The 19,479-nt window shown below is 39.6% G+C and overlaps 1 protein-coding gene across 2 annotated transcripts in view; it reads right to left on the reverse strand.

Annotated features, from left to right (window-relative positions):
* LOC133647855 (inactive dipeptidyl peptidase 10-like) overlaps positions 1 to 19,479 on the reverse strand; it is a 128,943-nt gene that overhangs the window by 13,573 nt on the left and 95,891 nt on the right. For both annotated transcript variants that reach the window (XM_062043585.1, XM_062043576.1), the window contains exons 8-20: positions 19,465 to 19,479; positions 17,395 to 17,549; positions 17,176 to 17,273; positions 15,891 to 16,014; positions 15,715 to 15,753; positions 15,525 to 15,632; positions 8,219 to 8,295; positions 5,035 to 5,082; positions 4,840 to 4,958; positions 4,714 to 4,761; positions 2,592 to 2,690; positions 2,449 to 2,518; positions 1,751 to 1,879 (exon numbers count right to left, since the gene is read on the reverse strand). The exon at positions 19,465 to 19,479 is cut by the window's right edge and continues 106 nt beyond it. In XM_062043585.1, coding sequence (XP_061899569.1) covers positions 1,751 to 1,879; positions 2,449 to 2,518; positions 2,592 to 2,690; positions 4,714 to 4,761; positions 4,840 to 4,958; positions 5,035 to 5,082; positions 8,219 to 8,295; positions 15,525 to 15,632; positions 15,715 to 15,753; positions 15,891 to 16,014; positions 17,176 to 17,273; positions 17,395 to 17,549; positions 19,465 to 19,479 — 1,129 coding nt within the window. The remainder of the gene's footprint in view (positions 1 to 1,750; positions 1,880 to 2,448; positions 2,519 to 2,591; positions 2,691 to 4,713; positions 4,762 to 4,839; positions 4,959 to 5,034; positions 5,083 to 8,218; positions 8,296 to 15,524; positions 15,633 to 15,714; positions 15,754 to 15,890; positions 16,015 to 17,175; positions 17,274 to 17,394; positions 17,550 to 19,464) is intronic.

The raw sequence follows: 19,479 nt of genomic DNA on the forward strand, positions 1-19,479 counted from the left end.
AGGGCACTGGCCACAACAGACTGATAAAAGATCTCCAACAGCTTCCTGAGCTTCCTCAGGAAAAAGAATCCTCATGCCCTTCTTGTATACAGCTTTGATGTTGTCCTTCAAGTCCAGTCTGCTGTTCAAGTGGACTCCCAGGTACTTATACTGCCCCACTACTGCCACCTCCCGGCCCTGGATGTTGATGAGCTCCACTGGGGTCATTTTTCTTCTTGAAGTCGATGACCAGCTCCTTGGTCTTGTCCACATTAAGGAGCAGATGTTTATTCGAGACCACTCCACAAAGTCAGCGATCAGTGTACTGTACTCCAATTCCTGTCCCTCCCCTGATACACCCAACCACAGCAGATTTATCAGAGTATCTCTGCAGGTGGAAGGACCTGGAGCTATACTGGAAGTCTGAGGTCTACAGGGGGAACAGGAATGGAGACAGGATAGTCCACTGTAGAGAATCTACACCACTGACTACAGTATCCGACAGGGAGCTCTTCAGTCGCCTGTCAGACAAGCAGTCAGTGATCCAGGAGACAATGGGTGAATTGACACCCATCCTGAGCAACATGTGTCACTTATCAGAATTGGCTGGACGGTGTTAAAGGCACTTGAGAAATCAAAGAACATGATCCTCACAGTGCCCCTCCCACCATCCAGGTGAGAGTGAGCTTGATGCACCAGGTAGATAACAGCATCATCCACCCCAACATGGGGCTGATACGCAAACTGTCGAGAGTCCAGGGAAAGAGCCACCAGGGGTCTTAGCTGAGCCAGCACAAGTCTCTCGAGGACCTTCATGACATGAGACGTCAGGGCAACCGGTCTGTAGTCATTCAAGCCAGAAGGGATGGGCTTCTTTACCAGCACTGTTTTCCATAGTGCTGGTATCCTTTCTAACTTCAAACTCAGGTTGAAGATAAATTGCAGGATCTCCGTCAGCTGAGCAGCACAAGTCTTCAGAACCCAGGGGTTAACACGGTCAGGGCTTGCTGACTTGGCTGGGTTGACCCTCTCCTGTCGTCTCACATGGTCAGGTGTCAGATACACCCCCACTGTCTTTCTCAGTGGGGGTGGAAGTGGGGGGATGTGAAGCAGCAGTGGCAGGCAGAAGTAGGAGTTTGTGGATTGTGTGAGGACAGGAGTAGTGGGGGGAGGGCCAGCGGGGGGTGCAGTGCTGAATCTATTGAAAAAACAATTCAGCTCATTGGCTCTATCTGCACCCCCTTCCTGCTGCCTGGCTTTGTTGGTGTTGAAACCAGTGATCGTTTTGATGGCCTTCCACACATCCCGAGTATTATTCTGCTGTAGTTTGGCCTCCAGCCTCCTGTGAGCATATTTTCTCTCCTCTAAACTGCCACTGTATCCTCCTCAACTGGTCTCAATCACCAGATCTGTGGGCTAGCTTCTTTTTATTCAGCAGAACCTTTAGCTGGCTGGTGATCCAGGGCTTGTTGTTTTGGTAACAGTGGTAACAGTCCCCACATCTGCGGTCCCCTCCAACGTTTCTCATTGTATCGCATTGGGTTGGCTTTTTTCTTGCCCTGATGTGGGATCTGAGCCGTCGTTGTGGCTTGTGCAGCCCTTTGAGATACTCCTGATTTAGGGCTATATAAATAAACTTTGATTTGATGATGATTTGATTAAGTCTCTAAGTGATGTATAGAAAACATTTTGGAATGGTTGTGTAGCCACCGTAGTTTCCCTTTAAGCCCAAATGGGTCTAGGTTCTTATGGGTTAAATAAATCCACATACCTTTGACCTCTGAATCGTGATCCCCGACCGTCGAGTCTGGCAACCACTACTTGTCCCTCGCCAACCAGCACCCAGTCCCAGTCCAGTTTAAACTCCTCTGTGACCGTCTGATCGCCAGGAGAGCTTCCGCTGTCAGGACGAGTCAGTGTTATCAGATAATAACAACAGCGATAGAAATGTAATATCATCATGAAAATAACTTCGGCCTGTCAAAGCTCTCGTTCATCCAGGTCATTGTATTCTCAGGGCATTGAATTGATCGCAACTGGACTTTGCCTGTTCTCTGAGAAGGCTCAAACTAATTGGTCAGATCTCGGCGAGAGTCGTCCTATCGAGTTTTTGATGTTCAATGCCATTAAAAAATAACTATAGTTAATTAAAATTGTTCCTAAATCCCTTCTACTGCAGTCATTAGCGAGATCGCCACTAGCAAAGTACAGTCAGCGCTAATGACAACATGAAGTGCTTAAAATAGCGGAGTTATTTATCACATTTCCACAGATCTTCAATTAAAATATTCACAAGGCCGCATGGCTGTAATTGGAATGATAAAGGCTCCAAAATCAGAGATCTGTGTTACGGTATTTTCCGCCTAAGCTGTGAGATGCGTAGCCTGGAGCTACAGTGCCACGCCGCAGAGCGTGAAGGTTGTAGTGGACATTGCAGTGAATGCAAATGCAGAAACACATAATACTCACACAATGAGCAGGAGGCCATAGAGGAAGGACTCGGAGAAGTCAAGAGGAAGGATGAGCTTCAGAGGCAGCGCTGTGAAAGAGCACAGGCGTGTAACTCCTTCTTACATCACCACGTTAGCATTTGTTGATGCATGCATTCCTACCCAAGTTGCTATGATGGACGGTGTGCATTTGGGTCTGGACTGTCCTTTTGGTGGCCAGCATCGACCACAGAGGACGATTATTCTCCAGGATGAAATAGGCTGAAGGAAGAAAAAAAAAGGAAAAATAATAATTTTACTCTACATCAAAAAGAGGAAAAAAAAAAAGGCTTTCTTATACTGAAATGTTGCCCTTCTTATCTAGCCTTCAGGTTTGCACAGCTGGGAAATACACTCTTTGGACTAAAGCAGTGTTTCCCAAAGTGGGGTACGTTAAGGTGATTGTAGGGGGTACGTTAAGGCCAACGCCGACCGGACGCGGAGCGACAATACAACAAATTACAACTCCATTGTTTTTAACGGAGCAAAGCCCAATGGAAACGTCTGCCACGGAGGGTTAGAAAACTGTTCTAAAATCCTGCACGGCAAGCACATAGAAATGCATTGGTTTCACTTTTTGTTTTGTTTCCCCCAGCCATTTATTTCATGTGATTATTGGATAGAGGCAATATACCAATATAACTACTATTCATGTTAGTCCTTCGTTTTCGAAGATGACCAGGTGACTTCACGTTGATTTGTGTGTGCGAAGATGGCTGATGAGGCCAATCCTTGCGCGGAATGACCGGCTGCAGCGAGGGCAGGTTATGGCTGGGGGGTGGCTGGCAGAGAGGGAGGAACTGTCTCTGGTCTTGCGGAGCTGTCGCTTCTGTTCGGCTTCATGGATGCGTTTTTCCTCGAAGTCTGCTACACCATGCCAGACTGCAGAGCGCCAGTTTGAACGGTGTTGGGCATCGGCTTCCCATGTCTCTGGGTCCAGACCACAGCCCTTGAGACTGGCCTTTAGGGTGTCCTTAAAGCGTTTCCGCTGTCCGCCGCGTTAGCGCTTTCCATGGTGCAGTTCACCGTACAAGAGCATTTTTGGTAGGCGTTCATCTGACATGCGGCAGACATGGCCAGCCCATCTCAGCTGGGAACGCTTGGGGATGGCATAGATGCTATCCATCTCAGCCCTGTGGAGGACCTCAGTGTCTGGGATCTTGTCCTGCCACCGGATGTTGAGCAGCCTTCTGCGCTATAGACCTGCATTCTAAATACATACTTGTCCCGCACTCAAGTCTTCTCCCGACACAGTGTTTCAATTGTTGCGTAGCAACCAATTAGGCTACTTGTTAAAGTCAGATTACTATTCATAGAAAACAGACATACCTGCGCCGGAATAATGGACAAATGGCTAAAAAGAGTAAATCCCCCCTCCGGAGAGACATCATCTGTGTCTACCAGTAGGCCTACAATCGAGGATGCCCCTACCGGTGACAGCAACCCAGGTTTCTCTTCCTTGGATCAGGGTGCAAGCAGTAGGGCTAGCGCTACAATTGATGCTAGCCAAGTTACTAGCATGGCCACTGACAGTGACAGTGAGTATGATGCAGAACTTCGGCCCCCTGACATGAGAAAGCATACGGATAGAGATATCATAACGACATCATCTTAATCTCGGATTACAGGGGCTCTCCGCAACCATATTTAATGTACGAGATAAAATTGAGGCTATGATTAAGAAGTCGAAGCTCTGGTTAGACTGCATGAACAACAAAACAAAGGTCTTTCCCGACGTTGCATGATTTTTTGTGTGCAAATCACCTCAGTCTGACAGGCAGTGTCAAACGTGACTACTCACCTCAGTGAGCTGGCTGCACGACTGCGCAGGTACTTCCCTTAATTTTGACAAGCCGGACAGTTGGATTCCATATCCCTTTTCTGCCGTGCCTACTGCCTTAACGGCATCTGAACAGGAGAGCCTCATTGATATCGCAACAACAGGATCCATGAAAATTGAATTCAACCAGAAGCCTCTGCCAGATTTCTGGATAGGACTGTGCACAGAGTACCCTGAACTGGCCAAACGCGCTGTCAAGACCTTGATGCCCTTTGCAACCACGTATTTGTGTGAGAGTGGGTTCTCAGCGCTGACGAACCTGAAAACTAAATACAGGCACAGACTGTGTGTGGCAGACAATCTAAGGCTAAGACTTTCTCAGTAGCTCCTTTGAATTCCTTTCATTTTACTTTATTTTTGGTATTATTCTCAACTTAAAAGTGTAATATGAGAGAGAAGACTCACAATCCACCTCTTCCAAACTTAGAAGCAGTACAGATGGAACTCCCGGACCTGTGAGTGGGCGAAAGAAGACAACATAATTAACAACATGTCGACTGTGAGAAGAAATAACGATCAAGTTAATTTCACCTTTGCAGCGCAGGACGGCGCGCTCTGCGTCAGGGCTGATGTTGGCCTCGAAGAACGTGCACCCATCCCTTAGCCCACACGTTAGACATCGCCGTGGAAACGGGCCGACCGTGGACACGCTGACGAAGAGCACATGAAAACGGTGGAAGAAAGAGGAACCGCAGTTTTGAGGTTTGCCAATGAGTGAAGGGTTACCTGTATAGATGTCTTGTTTGTGCAGAAACTTCTGTGCTCAGGAAGTATCTGAGTGGAGGACAGAATCTCATTGTCTCGTCACTGACAAAGAATGCAATAAAGACATTGGGCCCCATTCAGCAATAAGTTCCTAACTGTTCCTCTTATCTTTCTTCCTAAGTGATTTCCTAAGAGGAGTCCATTCAAATTCATGACGTGTTCTTAAACGGCCAAATTGTTCCCACCTGCTGTTTTTAAGTTGCTGAATGCCAAATGGTTAGCGTGTGCGTGTCTATCATAATTTGCATATAAACATGCCCTTATTTCCCCAATATGCATATGTAAACATCCTTAAATCCGTAATTTGCATAGGTAAATGCCTTTAATTCCCCATATAAGGGCACAATTCCGGCGGAAAAGCCGAACATCAAACACACGGAGAAAACACAAACAGATTACAGAAGAGAAATTCGTAAGTAAAACGTAAGTTTAAGAAAGGGGGGACTGCTGAGGTAGCCCCGAAGCGTTCAAATAAATATCCGTCACTTCGGGCAAATAGGTCTACATGGTCGTGAAATATGCGCTCCCTCCTGTCCCGGTTTTATGTGTTATGCTGCTTTAATTTAAAGGCCTACTGAAATGAAATGTTTTTATTTAAACGAGGGATAGCAGATCCATTCTATGTGTCATACTTGATCATTTCGCGATATTGCCATATTTTTGCTGAAAGGATTTAGTAGAGAACATCGACGATAAATTTCGCAACTTTTGGTCGCTGATAAAAAAAAAGCCTTGCCTGTACCGGAAGTAGCAGACGATATGCGCGTGACGTCACCGGTTGGGGAGCTCCTCACATCTGCACATTGTTAACAATCATGGCCACCAGCAGCGAGAGCGATTCGGACCGAGAAAGCGACAATTTCCCCATTAATTTGAGCGAGAATGAAAGATTTGTGGATGAGGAAAGTGAGAGTGAAGGACTAGAGGGCAGTGGGAGCGATTCAGACAGGGAAGATGCTGTGAGAGGCGCCGTGGCAGCCGTGGGCGTGGCAGGACCACTCGGCCAGGCCCAACCGCAACAAGGGATAGAGCCATACCGCTTTGAACCCGACGCTGACGGTGACGGTCAGGAGAACGCTGCTGATATTGATGCTGGAGTAGCACACGACATAGATCGCCTTCAGGATACAGAATGGTAAAATGTTATTTATTTATAGACTAGTTTTAGCTTGTGGCCTAGTCTTGCACTTCGAAACACGATCTTTCGACATGATCGCTGCATAATACACTGTACTTTGTGTGTGTGGTCCAATCCAACCGTGTTCGCTTGACCTCTCTGTTCCGTAGTAAAGCTTGACTGGCTATCCATACACTTGGGTAAAACAGAATCCATCCTGTTTGGGTCCCACATCAAACTTAAGAAAGTCAATGACTTCACCATAAAAGTAGGTGACATTGTTATCACCAGGAAAGATGAGGTCGCCTACCTAGGTTCCATTCTAGAGGCTAACCTTTCCTGTGATAAAATGGCAACCAAGGTAATCAAAAAGGTTAACCAACGAACGAGATTTCTCTACAGAATTTCCTCTCTGGTCAACAAAAGCACCTTGAGGATTCTGGCGGGAACTCTCGTTCAACCCTTTTTCGATTACGCATGCACCTCCTGGTACCCTAGCACCTCCAAAACCCTCAAATCTAAACTCCAAACATCTCAGAACAAGCTAGTCAGGTTACTTCTAGACCTCCACCCCAGATCCCACCTCACTCCTACCCACTTCTCTAAAGTGGGCTGGCTCAAGGTGGAGGACAGAGTTAAACAACTTGCACTGAGCCTAGTCTATAAAATCCGCTACACCTCCCTGATACCGAAGTACATGTCAAACTACTTCCTTAACGTAAATGACCGCCATAACCACAACACCAGGGGGAGCTCCACTAACCACGTTAAACCCAGATTCCGAACTAACAAAGGTCTTAACTCATTCTCTTTCTATGCCACATCAATGTGGAATGCGCTCCCAACAGGTATAAAAGAAAGGGCATCTCTATCCTCCTTCAAAACCGCAATAAAAGTTCACCTCCAGGCAGCTACAACCCTAAACTAACACCCTCCCCGGATTGCTAATAATCAAATGTAAACAATCAAATGCAGATACTTTTTCTTTTTCTTATGCCTTCTGATCTCTCTCTCTCTCTCTCTCTCTCTCTCTCTCTCTCTCTCTCTCTCTCTCTCTCTCTCTCTCTCTCTCTCTCTCTCTATGTCCACTACTTGATGTCCATATCCCCCCCCCCCTCCACACCCCTGATTGTAAATAATGTAAATAATTCAATGTGATTATCTTATGTGATGACTGTATTATGATGATAGTATATATGATAGTATATATCTGTATCATGAATCAATTTAAGTGGACCCCGACTTAAACAAGTTGAAAAACGTATTCGGGTGTTACCATTTAGTGGTCAATTGTACAGAATATGTACTTCACTGTGCAACCTACTAATAAAAGTCTCAATCAATCAATCAATCTTTCGGAAATGTAAACAATGAAACACCGGCTGTGTTTGTTCTGCTGCAGCCGGCCGCAATACACCGCTTCCCACCTACAGCTTTCTTCTTTGCTGTCTCCATTGTTCATTGAACAAATTGCAAAAGATTCACCAACACAGATGTCCAGAATACTGTGGAATTTTGCGATGAAAATAGCTGGCCACCATGCTGTCCCAAAATGTCCTCTACAATCCGTGACGTCACGCGCAGGTGTCATCATAACGAAACGTTTTCAGCAGGGTATTTCGGCGCGAAATTTAAAATTGCACTTTAGTAAGCTAACCCGGCCGTATTGGCATGTGTTGCAATGTTAAGATTTCATCATTGATGCATAAACTATCAGACTGCGTGGTCGGTAGTAGTGGCTTTCAGTAGGCCTTTAAAGAGTCACCAATCACTATATCTATCTATCTATGATATTAATTTAACATTAGACAATAGAAGTAAGGGAACTGGTCACACTTAAGAACTAATAGGCCACCCTAAGAGTGCTCTGGAGCACTCGTAGATTTTGTTCTTACCTACGAACAAATCCCAGCTAAGAAAACATTGGTGAATACAAAAATCTCCTTAAAAACTTGGTAAGTGGGCCTAAGAACAAAAATGTGTTCTTAAGAACGGTTGCTGAATGGGGCCCATTGAGGGCAAACATACATGACCTGCTTGTTTTCATCGTAAGACACAATGCGTGTCACCTCCCAGTCGCCTGACGTTATGTGGCGGATCTCGTCCTGTTCGCCCCGCAGATAAGAAACAACAATTCTAATGACTTGTTTTCATATCTTCCTGGAGACCTGGTGTCCTCTGCAGTGGAGATTTGTTTTTTTTTTGTTCTATTTCTTTAGTCAGAGCTGCACGTTTCAGGGATAAGAATTGCTATTATGCACAACACAAATGTCCCCCTGCAGAAGTCACTGGTTCTCTGGGGCAGTGTTTTGCAACCACGAGTGTGCCGTGAGGTACAGTCTGGTGTGCTGTGGGAAATTATGTCATTTCACCTAATTGGTTTAAAAATATTGTTTGAAAACCAGTAATTATAATGCGCAAATGTGCCGTTGTTGAGTGTCTGTGCTGTCTAGAGCTCGGCAGAGTAACCGTGTAATACTCTTCCATATCAGTAGGTGGCAGCAGGTAGCTAATTGGTTTGTCGTGATCACAATATGCAGCCGACAGCGGGAGGCAGTGTGCAGGTAAAAAGGTATCCAAAGCTAAAACCAAAATTAAACAAAAGGCGAGTGCCGCTAAGAAAAGCCATTGATGCTTAGGGATGGCTGTGCAAAATGAAACTAAAACTGAACTGGCTGCAAAGTAAACAAAAACAGAATGCTGGACGACAGCAAAGACTTAAAGGAGCAGACGGCGTCCACAAAGTACTGCACGCACAATTAGATTATTCACATGTTTTTTGTTTGTTTTATTTTTTTTGTCCATGGTCTGTGCTTATGGTATGCTTGTAATGTGTAATGTTTTGTGATTTATGTATTCTACCATTACCATGAATTGATTACGTGGACCCCGACTTAAACAAGTTGAAAAACGTATTCGGGTGTTACCATTTAGTGGTCAATTGTACGGAATATGTACTGAACTGTGCAATCTACTAACAAAAGTTTCAATCAATCAATCATTTATTTTCTATCATGACCTGTTGAATGTTTTACAGTATTAACCTTCCTTAGGATAACGGATGAAAATTAGCTATCGTGCTAACATCGGCATATTTACATCGTTGCTCTATGTTGATGAATATGCATTGTCCTAATTCAAATAAATAAATAAACGACATGTAGGGATGTCCGATCATATCGAACTGCCGATATTATCGGCCGATAAATGCTTTAAAATGTAATATCGGAAATGATCAGTATCGGTTTCTAAATTATCGGTATCTGTTTCAGAAAGTAAAATGTATGACTTTTTAAAATGCCTCTGTGTACACGGACATAGGGAGAAGTACAGAGCGCCAATAAACCTTAAAGGCACTGCCTTTGCGGGCCGGCCCAGTCACATAATATCTACGGCTTTTCACACACTCAAGTGAGTGCAAGGCATACTTGGTCAACAGCCATACAGGTCACACTGAGGGTGACCGTATAAACAACTTTAGCACTGTTACAAATATGCGCCACACTGTGAAACCACACCAAACAAGAATGACAAACACATTTCGGGCGAACATCCGCACCGTAACACAACATAAACACAACAGAACAGATACCCAGAACCCCTTAGAAGAATATTTGTGAAATATTTCTTCAAACTTATTATGATTAAAATTCAAAAAAATTATTCTGGCAAATCTAGAAAATCTGTAGAATCAAATTTAAATGTTTTTTTTTTTTAATTTCTTTTAAAAATTTTGTTCTGGAAAATCTAAAAGAAATAACGATTTGTCTTTGTTAGAAATATAGCTTGGTCCAATTTGTTATATATTCTAACAAAGTGCAGATTGGATTTTAACCTATACAAAACATGTCATCAAAATTCTAAAATGAATCTTAATCAGGATAAATTACTAATGATGTTCCATAAATTCTTTTTTTAATTTTTTTCAAAAAGATTCGAATTAGCTCATTTTTCTCTTCTTTTTTTCGGTTGAATTTCGAATTTTAAAGAGTCGAAATTGAAGATAAACTATGTTTCAAAATTGAATTTTTATTTTTTTCGTGTTTTCTCCTCTTTTATAAAAATGTTAGTGGCAAGCTAGTTAAAATGGGATATTGTTGTTGTTGTTTTTTTTTGTTGTTTTTTTAATATATCGGCAGTCCGATATTATCGGACATCCCTACATGTCGTTTATTTATTTATTTGAATTATTCATCAACATAGAGCAACAATGTAGATATGCCGAAGTTAGCACAATAGCTAATTTTCATCCGTTGTTCTGAGGCAGGTTAATACAGTAAATATTCAACAGGTCATGATAGAAAATAATACATAAATCACAAAAAATGGGATACTGTGATTTCACAAGACTGTCTTAGAAGTGATCATTTGAAAATGTTCAATTTGAAAAATGTTCACTTAGAGAAAATATAAAAATAAAGTGTTGCATATTGATATTTATCTGTTTCTATATATATATATATTTATTGTGACAAATCATTAAGATGTGTTTCCACAAAGATAAATATCGTTAATTATTAATAATAACATAGAGTTAAAGGTAAATTGAGCAAATTGGCTATTTCTGGCAATTTATTTAAGTGTGTATCAAACTGGTAGCCCTTCGCATTAATCAGTACCCAAGAAGTAGCTCTTGGTTTCGAAAAGGTTGGTGACCCCTGCTTTAAAGTCATATCCAAAAATTGCGAGAACACATTTTTATTGTTAATATCAGTTTTTTAAAATGTTATTTATTTACTAGCAAGCTGGTCTCGCTTTGCTCGACATTTTTAATTCTAAGAGAGACAAAACTCAAATAGAATTTGAAAATCCAAGAAAATATTTTAAAGACTCGGTCTTCACTTGTTTAAATAAATTCATTATTTTTTTTACTTTGCTTCTTATAACTTTCAGAAAGACAATTTTAGAGAAAAAATACAACCTTAAAAATGATTTTAGGATTTTTAAACACAAACACCTTTTTACCTTTTAAATTGCTTCCTCTTCTTTCCGGACAATTTAAATCAATATTCAAGTAAAAAAAAAATTTTTATTGTAAAGAATAATAAATACATTTTAATTTAATTATTCATTTTAGCTTCTGTTTTTTCGACGAAGAATATTTGTGAAATATTTCTTCAAACTTATTATGATTAAAATTCAAAAAAAATATTCTGGCAAATCTAGAAAATCTGTAGAATCAAATTTAAATCTTTTTTTTTTTTTAATTTATTTTAAAAATTATGTTCTGGAAAATCTAAAAGAAATAATGATTTGTTTTTGTTAGAAATATAGCTGGGTCCAATTTGTTATATATTGTAACAAAGTGCAGATTGGATTTAACCTATTTAAAACATGTCATCAAAATTCTAAAATTAATCTTAATCAGGAAAAATTACTAATGATGTTCCATAAATTCTTTTTTAAAAAATTTTCAAAAAGATTCGAATTAGCTAGTTTTTCTCTTCTTTTTTTCGGTTGAATTTCGAATTTTAAAGAGTCGAAATTGAAGATAAACTATGTTTCAAAATTGAATTTTCATTTTTTCCGTGTTTTCTCCTCTTTTATAAAAATGTTAGTGGCTAGCTAGTTAAAATGGGATATTGTTTATTTTATTTTTTTTGTTGTTTTTTTTAATATATCGGCAGTCCGATATTATTGGACATCCCTACGTGTCGTTTATTTATTTATTTGAATTATTCATCAACATAGAGCAACGATGTAAATATGCCGAAGTTAGCACAATAGCTAATTTTCATCCGTTGTTCTGAGGCAGGTTAATACAGTAAACATTCAACAGGTCATGATAGAAAATTATACAAAAATCACAAAAAATGGGATATTGTGATTTCACAAGACTGTCTTAGAAGTGATCATTTGAAAATATTCAATTTGAAAAATGTGCACTTAGAGAAAATATAAAAATAAAGTGTTGCATATTGATATTTATCTGTTTCTATATATATTTATTGTAGAAAAATCATTAAGCTGTGTTTCCACTAAGATAAATATCATTAATTATTAATAGTAACATAGAGTTAAAGGTAAATTGAGCAAATTGGCTATTTCTGGCAATTTATTTAAGTGTGTATCAAACTGGTAGCCCTTCGCATTAATCAGTACCCAAGAAGTAGCTCTTGGTTTCAAAAAGGTTGGTGACCCCTGCTTTAAAGTCATATCCAAAAATTGCGAGAACAAATTTTTATTGTTAATATCAGTTTTTTAAAATGTTATTTATTTACTAGCAAGCTGGTCTCGCTTTGCTCGACATTTTTAATTCTAAGAGAGACAAAACTCAAATAGAATTTGAAAATCCAAGAAAATATTTTAAAAACTCGGTCTTCACTTGTTTAAATAAATTCATTTATTTTTTTACTTTGCTTCTTATAACTTTCAGAAAGACAATTTTAGAGAATAAATACAACCTTAAAAATTATTTTAGGATTTTTAAACACATATACCTTTTTACCTTTTAAATTCCTTCCTCTTCTTTCCGGACAATTTAAATCAATGTTCAAGAATTTTTTTATTTTTTTTTGTAAAGAATAATAAATACATTTTAATTTAATTCTTCATTTTAGCTTCTGTTTTTTCGACGAAGAATATTTGTGAAATATTTCTTCAAACTTATTATGATTAAAATTCAAAAAAATTATTCTGGCAAATCTAGAAAATCTGTAGAATCAAATTTAAATCTTTTTTTTTTTAAATTTCTTTAAAAAAATTTGTTTTGGAAAATCTAGAAGAAATAATGATTTGTTTTTGTTAGAAATATAGCTTGGTCCAATATTTTATATATTCTAACAAAGTGCAGATTGGATTTTAACCTATTTAAAACATGTCATCAAAATTCTAAAATTAATCTTAATCAGGAAAAATTACTAATGATGTTCCAGAAATTATTTTTTTAATTTTTTCAAAAAGATTCGAATTAGCTAGTTTTGCTAGTTGAATTTCGAATTTTAAAGAGTCGAAATTGAAGATAAACTATGTTTCAAAATTGAATTTTCAGGTAAATTGAGCAAATTGGCTATTTCTGGCAATTTATTTAAGTGTGTATCAAACTGGTAGCCCTTCGCATTAATCAGTACCCAAGAAGTAGCTCTTGGTTTCGAAAAGGTTGGTGACCCCTGCTTTAAAGTCATATCCAAAAATTGCGAGAACACATTTTTATTGTTAATATCAGTTTTTTAAAATGTTATTTATTTACTAGCAAGCTGGTCTCGCTTTGCTCGACATTTTTAATTCTAAGAGAGACAAAACTCAAATAGAATTTGAAAATCCAAGAAAATATTTTAAAAACTCGGTCTTCACTTGTTTAATAAATTCATTTATTTTTTTACTTTGCTTCTTATAACTTTCAGAAAGACAATTTTAGAGAAAAATTACAACCTTAAAAATGATTTTAAGATTTTTAAACACATGTACCTTTTTACCTTTTAAATTGCTTCCTCTTCTTTCCGGACAATTTAAATCAATGTTCAAGAATTTTTTTTATTTTTTTTTGTAAAGAATAATAAATACATTTTAATTTAATTCTTCATTTTAGCTTCTGTTTTTTCGACGAAGAATATTTGTGAAATATTTCTTCAAACTTATTATGATTAAAATTCAAAAAAATTATTCTGGCAAATCTAGAAAATCTGTAGAATCAAATTTAAATCTTTTTTTTTTTTTTAATTTCTTTTAAAAAATTTGTTCTGGAAAATCTACAAGAAATAATGATTCGTCTTTGTTAGAAATATAGCTTGGTCCAATATTTTATATATTCTAACAAAGTGCAGATTGGATTTTAACCTATTTAAAACATGTCATCAAAATTCTAAAATTAATCTTAATCAGGAAAAATTACTAATGATGTTCCATAAAAAAAAATGTTTATTTTTTCAAAAAGATTCGTATTAGCTAGTTTTGCTAGTTGAATTTCGAATTTTAAAGAGTCGAAATTGAAGATAAACTATGTTTCAAAATTGAATTTTCAGGTAAATTGAGCAAATTGGCTATTTCTGGCAATTTATTTAAGTGTGTATCAAACTGGTAGCCCTTCGCATTAATCAGTACCCAAGAAGTAGCTCTTGGTTTCAAAAAGGTTGGTGACCCCTGCTTTAAAGTCATATCCAAGAATTGCGAGAACACATTTTTATTGTTAATATCAGTTTTTTAAAATGTTATTTATTTACTAGCAAGCTGGTCTCGCTTTGCTCGACATTTTTAATTCTAAGAGAGACAAAACTCAAATAGAATTTGAAAATCCAAGAAAATATTTTAAAGACTCGGTCTTCACTTGTTTAAATAAATTGATTTATTTTTTTACTTTGCTTCTTATAACTTTCAGAAAGACAATTTTAGAGAAAAATTACAACCTTAAAAATGATTTTAGGATTTTTAAACACAAACACCTTTTTACCTTTTAAATTGCTTCCTCTTCTTTCCGGACAATTTAAATCAATGTTCAAGTAAATTTTTTTTATTATTGTAAAGAATAATAAATACATTTTAATTTAATTCTTCATTTTAGCTTCTGTTTTTTCGACGAAGAATATTTGTGAAATATTTTTTCAAACTTATTATGATTAAAATTCAAAAAAATTATTCTGGCAAATCTAGAAAATCTGTAGAATCAAATTTAAATCTTTTTTTTTTTTTAATTTCTTTTAAAAAATTTGTTTTGGAAAATCTAGAAGAAATAATGATTCGTTTTTGTTAGAAATATAGCTTGGTCCAATATTTTATATATTCTAACAAAGTGCAGATTGGATTTTAACCTATTTAAAACATGTCATCAAAATTCTAAAATTAATCTTAATCAGAAAAAATTACTAATGATGTCCCATAAATTATTTTTTTTATTTTTTCAAAAAGATTCGAATTAGCTAGTATTTCTCTTCTTTTTTTCGGTTGAATTTCAAATTTTAAAGAGTCTAAATTGAAGATAAACTATGTTTCAAAATTGAATTTTCATTTTTTTCGTGTTTTCTCCTCTTTTATAAAAATGTTAGTGGCTAGCTAATTAAAATGGGAAGAATATTTGTGAAATATTTCTTCAAACTTATGGTTAAAATTCAAAAAAATTATTCTGGCAAATCTAGAAAATTTGTAGAATCAAATTTAAATATATATATTTTTTAATTTCTTTTAAAATTTTTGTTCTGGAAAATCTGGAAGATTCTCGCTTTGCTCGACATTTTTAATTCTAAGAGAGACAAAACTCAAATGGAATTTGAATATGTGCCTGTGGATTTTTTCAATGAAAAAAAAATGTGCCTTGGCTCAGAAAAGGTTGCAAAACACTGCTCGGGGGGGATATTTTGTGTTTGAGGTGTAGAGTGAGAGGCTGTGTGGAAGAGGAGGGAACCTGTTTGGTGAACAAGGTGATGTGGTGGAAGTCACCCTGACCTCCTTGCCTCACGGGCACAGTGAGGAAAAACTTGCTTGTGTCCTCAGAAAACAGAGGCTCCTGGTCCTGCAGAGGAGGAAAAAAAAAAAAAAAAAGACTATTTTCGATGCTCTCAGAGGACCACGAATGCATCCGTCTGCAGACTTACCGGCCTGGAGATCCATTTATCAGAGGAGTCCTCGCATCTCTGGAAGACCCCCCCCAAAAAAAGTGTGGAACGCACAGCGTCGATGAGAGCATTGAACTCTGAATCACGTCTTGTATGCCGATGAGAGGCATTAAATGCAACCTTTTCAAAACATGAGCGGAATGGGAAGCACGCACCACAAAGCAGGCTCCTATGGCTGCGTCGCACACTGTCAGCAGTGATGCATTCTGGGGCCGAGCGAGCCACCGCACGGCCAGCTGAGTGTCGCTGATCCACTTCACCATGGTGACATAGAAGTCCCTGCAGAGGGGGGAGCCCGGAGCAGAACCACACCAGAGATTTAGGGCCCGATCTACAAAACCCAAAACCGGTGACGTTGGCACGTTGTGTAAATGGTAAATGAAAACAGAATGCAAAGATTTTGTCATGATCTGTGGTACGGATCATGTTTTTGTTATGTTCTGTTAGTTTTGGACTCTTTTTAGTTCTTGTTTGACACCTGAGTTGGTTTTAGTTACCATGGCTACTTGTGATTTTCTTATATAAGGCTTTTAAAGTCACTTTGATAGTAGGCTAATATAGACACTTACATCATGTGTTGCCTTCATTATAACACTTATATAAGACTTTTAAAGTCATTTTGATAGTAGGCTAATATAGCTAATATAGACACTTACGTCATGTGTTGCCTTCATTATAACACTTGTATAAGGCTTTTAGAGTCATTTTGATAGTAGGCTATTATAGCTCATATAGACACTTCCATCATGTGTTGCCTTCATTGCAACACTTTTATAAGACTTTTAAAGGCATTTTGATAGTAGGCTAATATAGCTCATATAGACACTTACAACATGTGTGGCCTTCATTATAACACTTATATAAGACTTTTAAAGTCATTTTGATAGTAGGCTAACATAGACACTTACACCATGTGTTGCCTTCATTATAACATTAATATAAGACTTTTAAAGTCATTTTGATAGTAGGCTAATATAGACACTTACGTCATGTGTTGCCTTCATTATAACACTTGTATAAGGCTTTTAAAGTCATTTTGATAGTAGGCTATTATAGCTCATATAGACACTTACATCATGTGTTGCCTTCATTGCAACACTTTTATAAGACTTTTAAAGGCATTTTGATAGTAGGCTAATATAGCTAATATAGACACTTACATCATGTGTTGCCTTCATTATAACACTTTTATAAGACTTAAAGTAATTTTGATAGTAGGCTAATATAGCTAATATAGACACTTACATCATGTGTTGACTTCATTATAACACTTATATAAGACTTTTAAAGTCATTTTGATAGTAGGCTATTATAGCTAATATAGACACTTACACCATGTGTTGCCTTCATTATAACACTTATATAAGACTTTTAAAGTCATTTTGATAGTAGGCTAATATAGACACTTACACCATGCGTGTGTGCTTGAGTGTGTGTTACCTCAGCCTGAGTTGATCTGGAGGCTGCAGCTCCACAGTGTGTGTTACTCCGAAGAGATTGACCACCGATAATTTAGCCACAGGGTTTGTCTGGCCGGCCTGGTGGAACATTTAAAATATGGAACATTACCAGGTGTTGTTTTCCTTAATTATCGGTGTAAATTAAGACGAGCAAACACGTGGTATTTATGTGTTTCGGTGGCGTATGGAACAACTTCACCATTGGATAAGGGTACTGGAGTCCACGGGGATAGGTGCTACCAGTGAACTGGGCCAGGGCCATGTTGGGCACCAGTGTGTCGTTGATGGTGAGGAACGCCAGTTTGTCCCCATCCGGTGACCACCAGTGAGCCAAGTGCGAGTGTAGAATCTCCTCTGATGGCAGAGTTGAAAAACACTGATGTACTTAACAGCAGGAAACCCATGGTTTGTACACTCCAGGTAGACGACGAGACTCTGTCCCAGGTGGAGGGGTTTAAGTATCTCGGGGTCTTGTTCACGAGTGAGGGAAAGATGGAGAAGGAAATCAGCCGGAGAATCGGAGCAGCTGGGGCAGTATTGCAGTCTCTCTGCCGCACTGTTGTGACGAAACGGGAGCTGAGCCAGAAGGCAAAGCTCTCGGTCTACCGAGCTATCTACATTCCTACTCTCACCTATTGTCATGAAGTGTGGGTCATGACCGAAAGAATAAGATTGCGGATACAAGCGGCCGAAATGAGTTTCCTCAGAAGGGTGGCTGGCATCTCCCTTAGAGATAGGGTGAGAAGTTCAGTCACCCGAGAGAGACTCTGAGTAGAGCCGCTGCTCCTTCACTTGGAAAGGAGCCAGCTTAGGTGGTTCGGGCATCTCGTGCGGATGCCTCACCGGGGTCTCCCTAGGGAGGTGTTTAGGGCACGTCCGACCGGTAGGAGGCCACGGGGAAGACCCAGGACACGTTGGGAAAACTATGTCTCCCGGCTGGCCTGGGAACGCTTCGGGATCCCCCGGCAGGAGCTGGACGAAGTGGCCGGGGAGAGGGAAGTCTGGGCTTCTCTGGGCTTCCCTGGCCTCCCTGGGCTTCCCACAACAAGGTCCTCAGCTCAGATCCCACATCAGGGCAAGAAAAAAACTCAACCCAATGGGGTCGATATTTGTATCGATCTGCCCACCCGTTCAAGAGCTCTAGCTTAGCAGTTTGCTATGCTTTTTTGTATCCTCCAACGGTGTGTATAGTAACATGTTAGGCTATTCCTTGTTGGGAAGACTTTGGGTTATGACCGAAAAGACAAGATCACGGGTGCAAGCGACCGGAATGAGTTTCCTCCGTCGGATGGCGGGGCTCTCCCTTAGAGATAGGGTGAGAAGCTCTGTCATCCAGGAGGAGCTCAAAGTAAAGCCGCTGGTCCTCCACATGGAGAGGAGCCAGATGAGGTGGTTTGGGCATCTGGTCAGGATGCCACAACAACGCCTCCCTAGGGAGGTGTTTCGGGCACGTCCGACCGGTAGGAGGCCACGGGGAAGACCCAGGACACGTTGGGAAGACTTTGGGTTATGACCGAAAAGACAAGATCACGGGTACAAGCGACCGAAATGAGTTTCCTCCGCCGGGTGGCGGGGCTCTCCCTTAGAGATAGGGTGAGAAGCTCTGTAATCCAGGAGGAGATCAAAGTAAATTCGCTGGTCCTCCACATGGAGAGGAGCCAGATGAGGTGGTTCGGGCATCTGGTCAGGATGCCACCCCAACGCCACGTCCGACCGGCAGCAGGCCACGGGGAAGACCCAGGACACGTTGGGAAGACTATGTGTCCCGGCTGGCCTGGGAACGCCTCGGGATCCCCCGGAAAGAGCTGGACGAAGTGGCTGGACTAAGTGGCTGGGGAGAGGGAAGTCTGGGCTTCCCTGCTAAGGTTGCTCCCCCCGCGAACCGACCTCGGATGAGCGAAAGAAGATGGATGCATGGACGGATGGATTGATACCAAAATGTGTAGTACAACCCATGAGCAATAATGTGGAGCCCCAAACAGCACAGCATGGTACCCTGCAAATAGGGCCCTAGTCTCGTCTTTGCGCAGAGACAGCTAAGAACCAATTGTTGTAGTTCTGTGACTTGTTAGTCATGCTAGAACATGATAATACAAGAGATTTTAAGTACTGCACTACTCTCACCAGGGGTAATATTGGGGTGCTGGGAAGAAAATAATTTAAAAAAGGTCTAAATGTGCCCATAAAAGAGGACTCAAAGTGTTAAACTTGGCAACAATATACCACGTGAATCATACAGTAGGTGGCACACGTATCAGACGGCTCACACCTTCATACAGCCAGT

The sequence above is a fragment of the Entelurus aequoreus genome, linkage group LG01, assembly GCF_033978785.1.
Source record: "Entelurus aequoreus isolate RoL-2023_Sb linkage group LG01, RoL_Eaeq_v1.1, whole genome shotgun sequence".
In the NCBI taxonomy this organism is placed as follows: Eukaryota; Metazoa; Chordata; class Actinopteri; order Syngnathiformes; family Syngnathidae; genus Entelurus; species Entelurus aequoreus.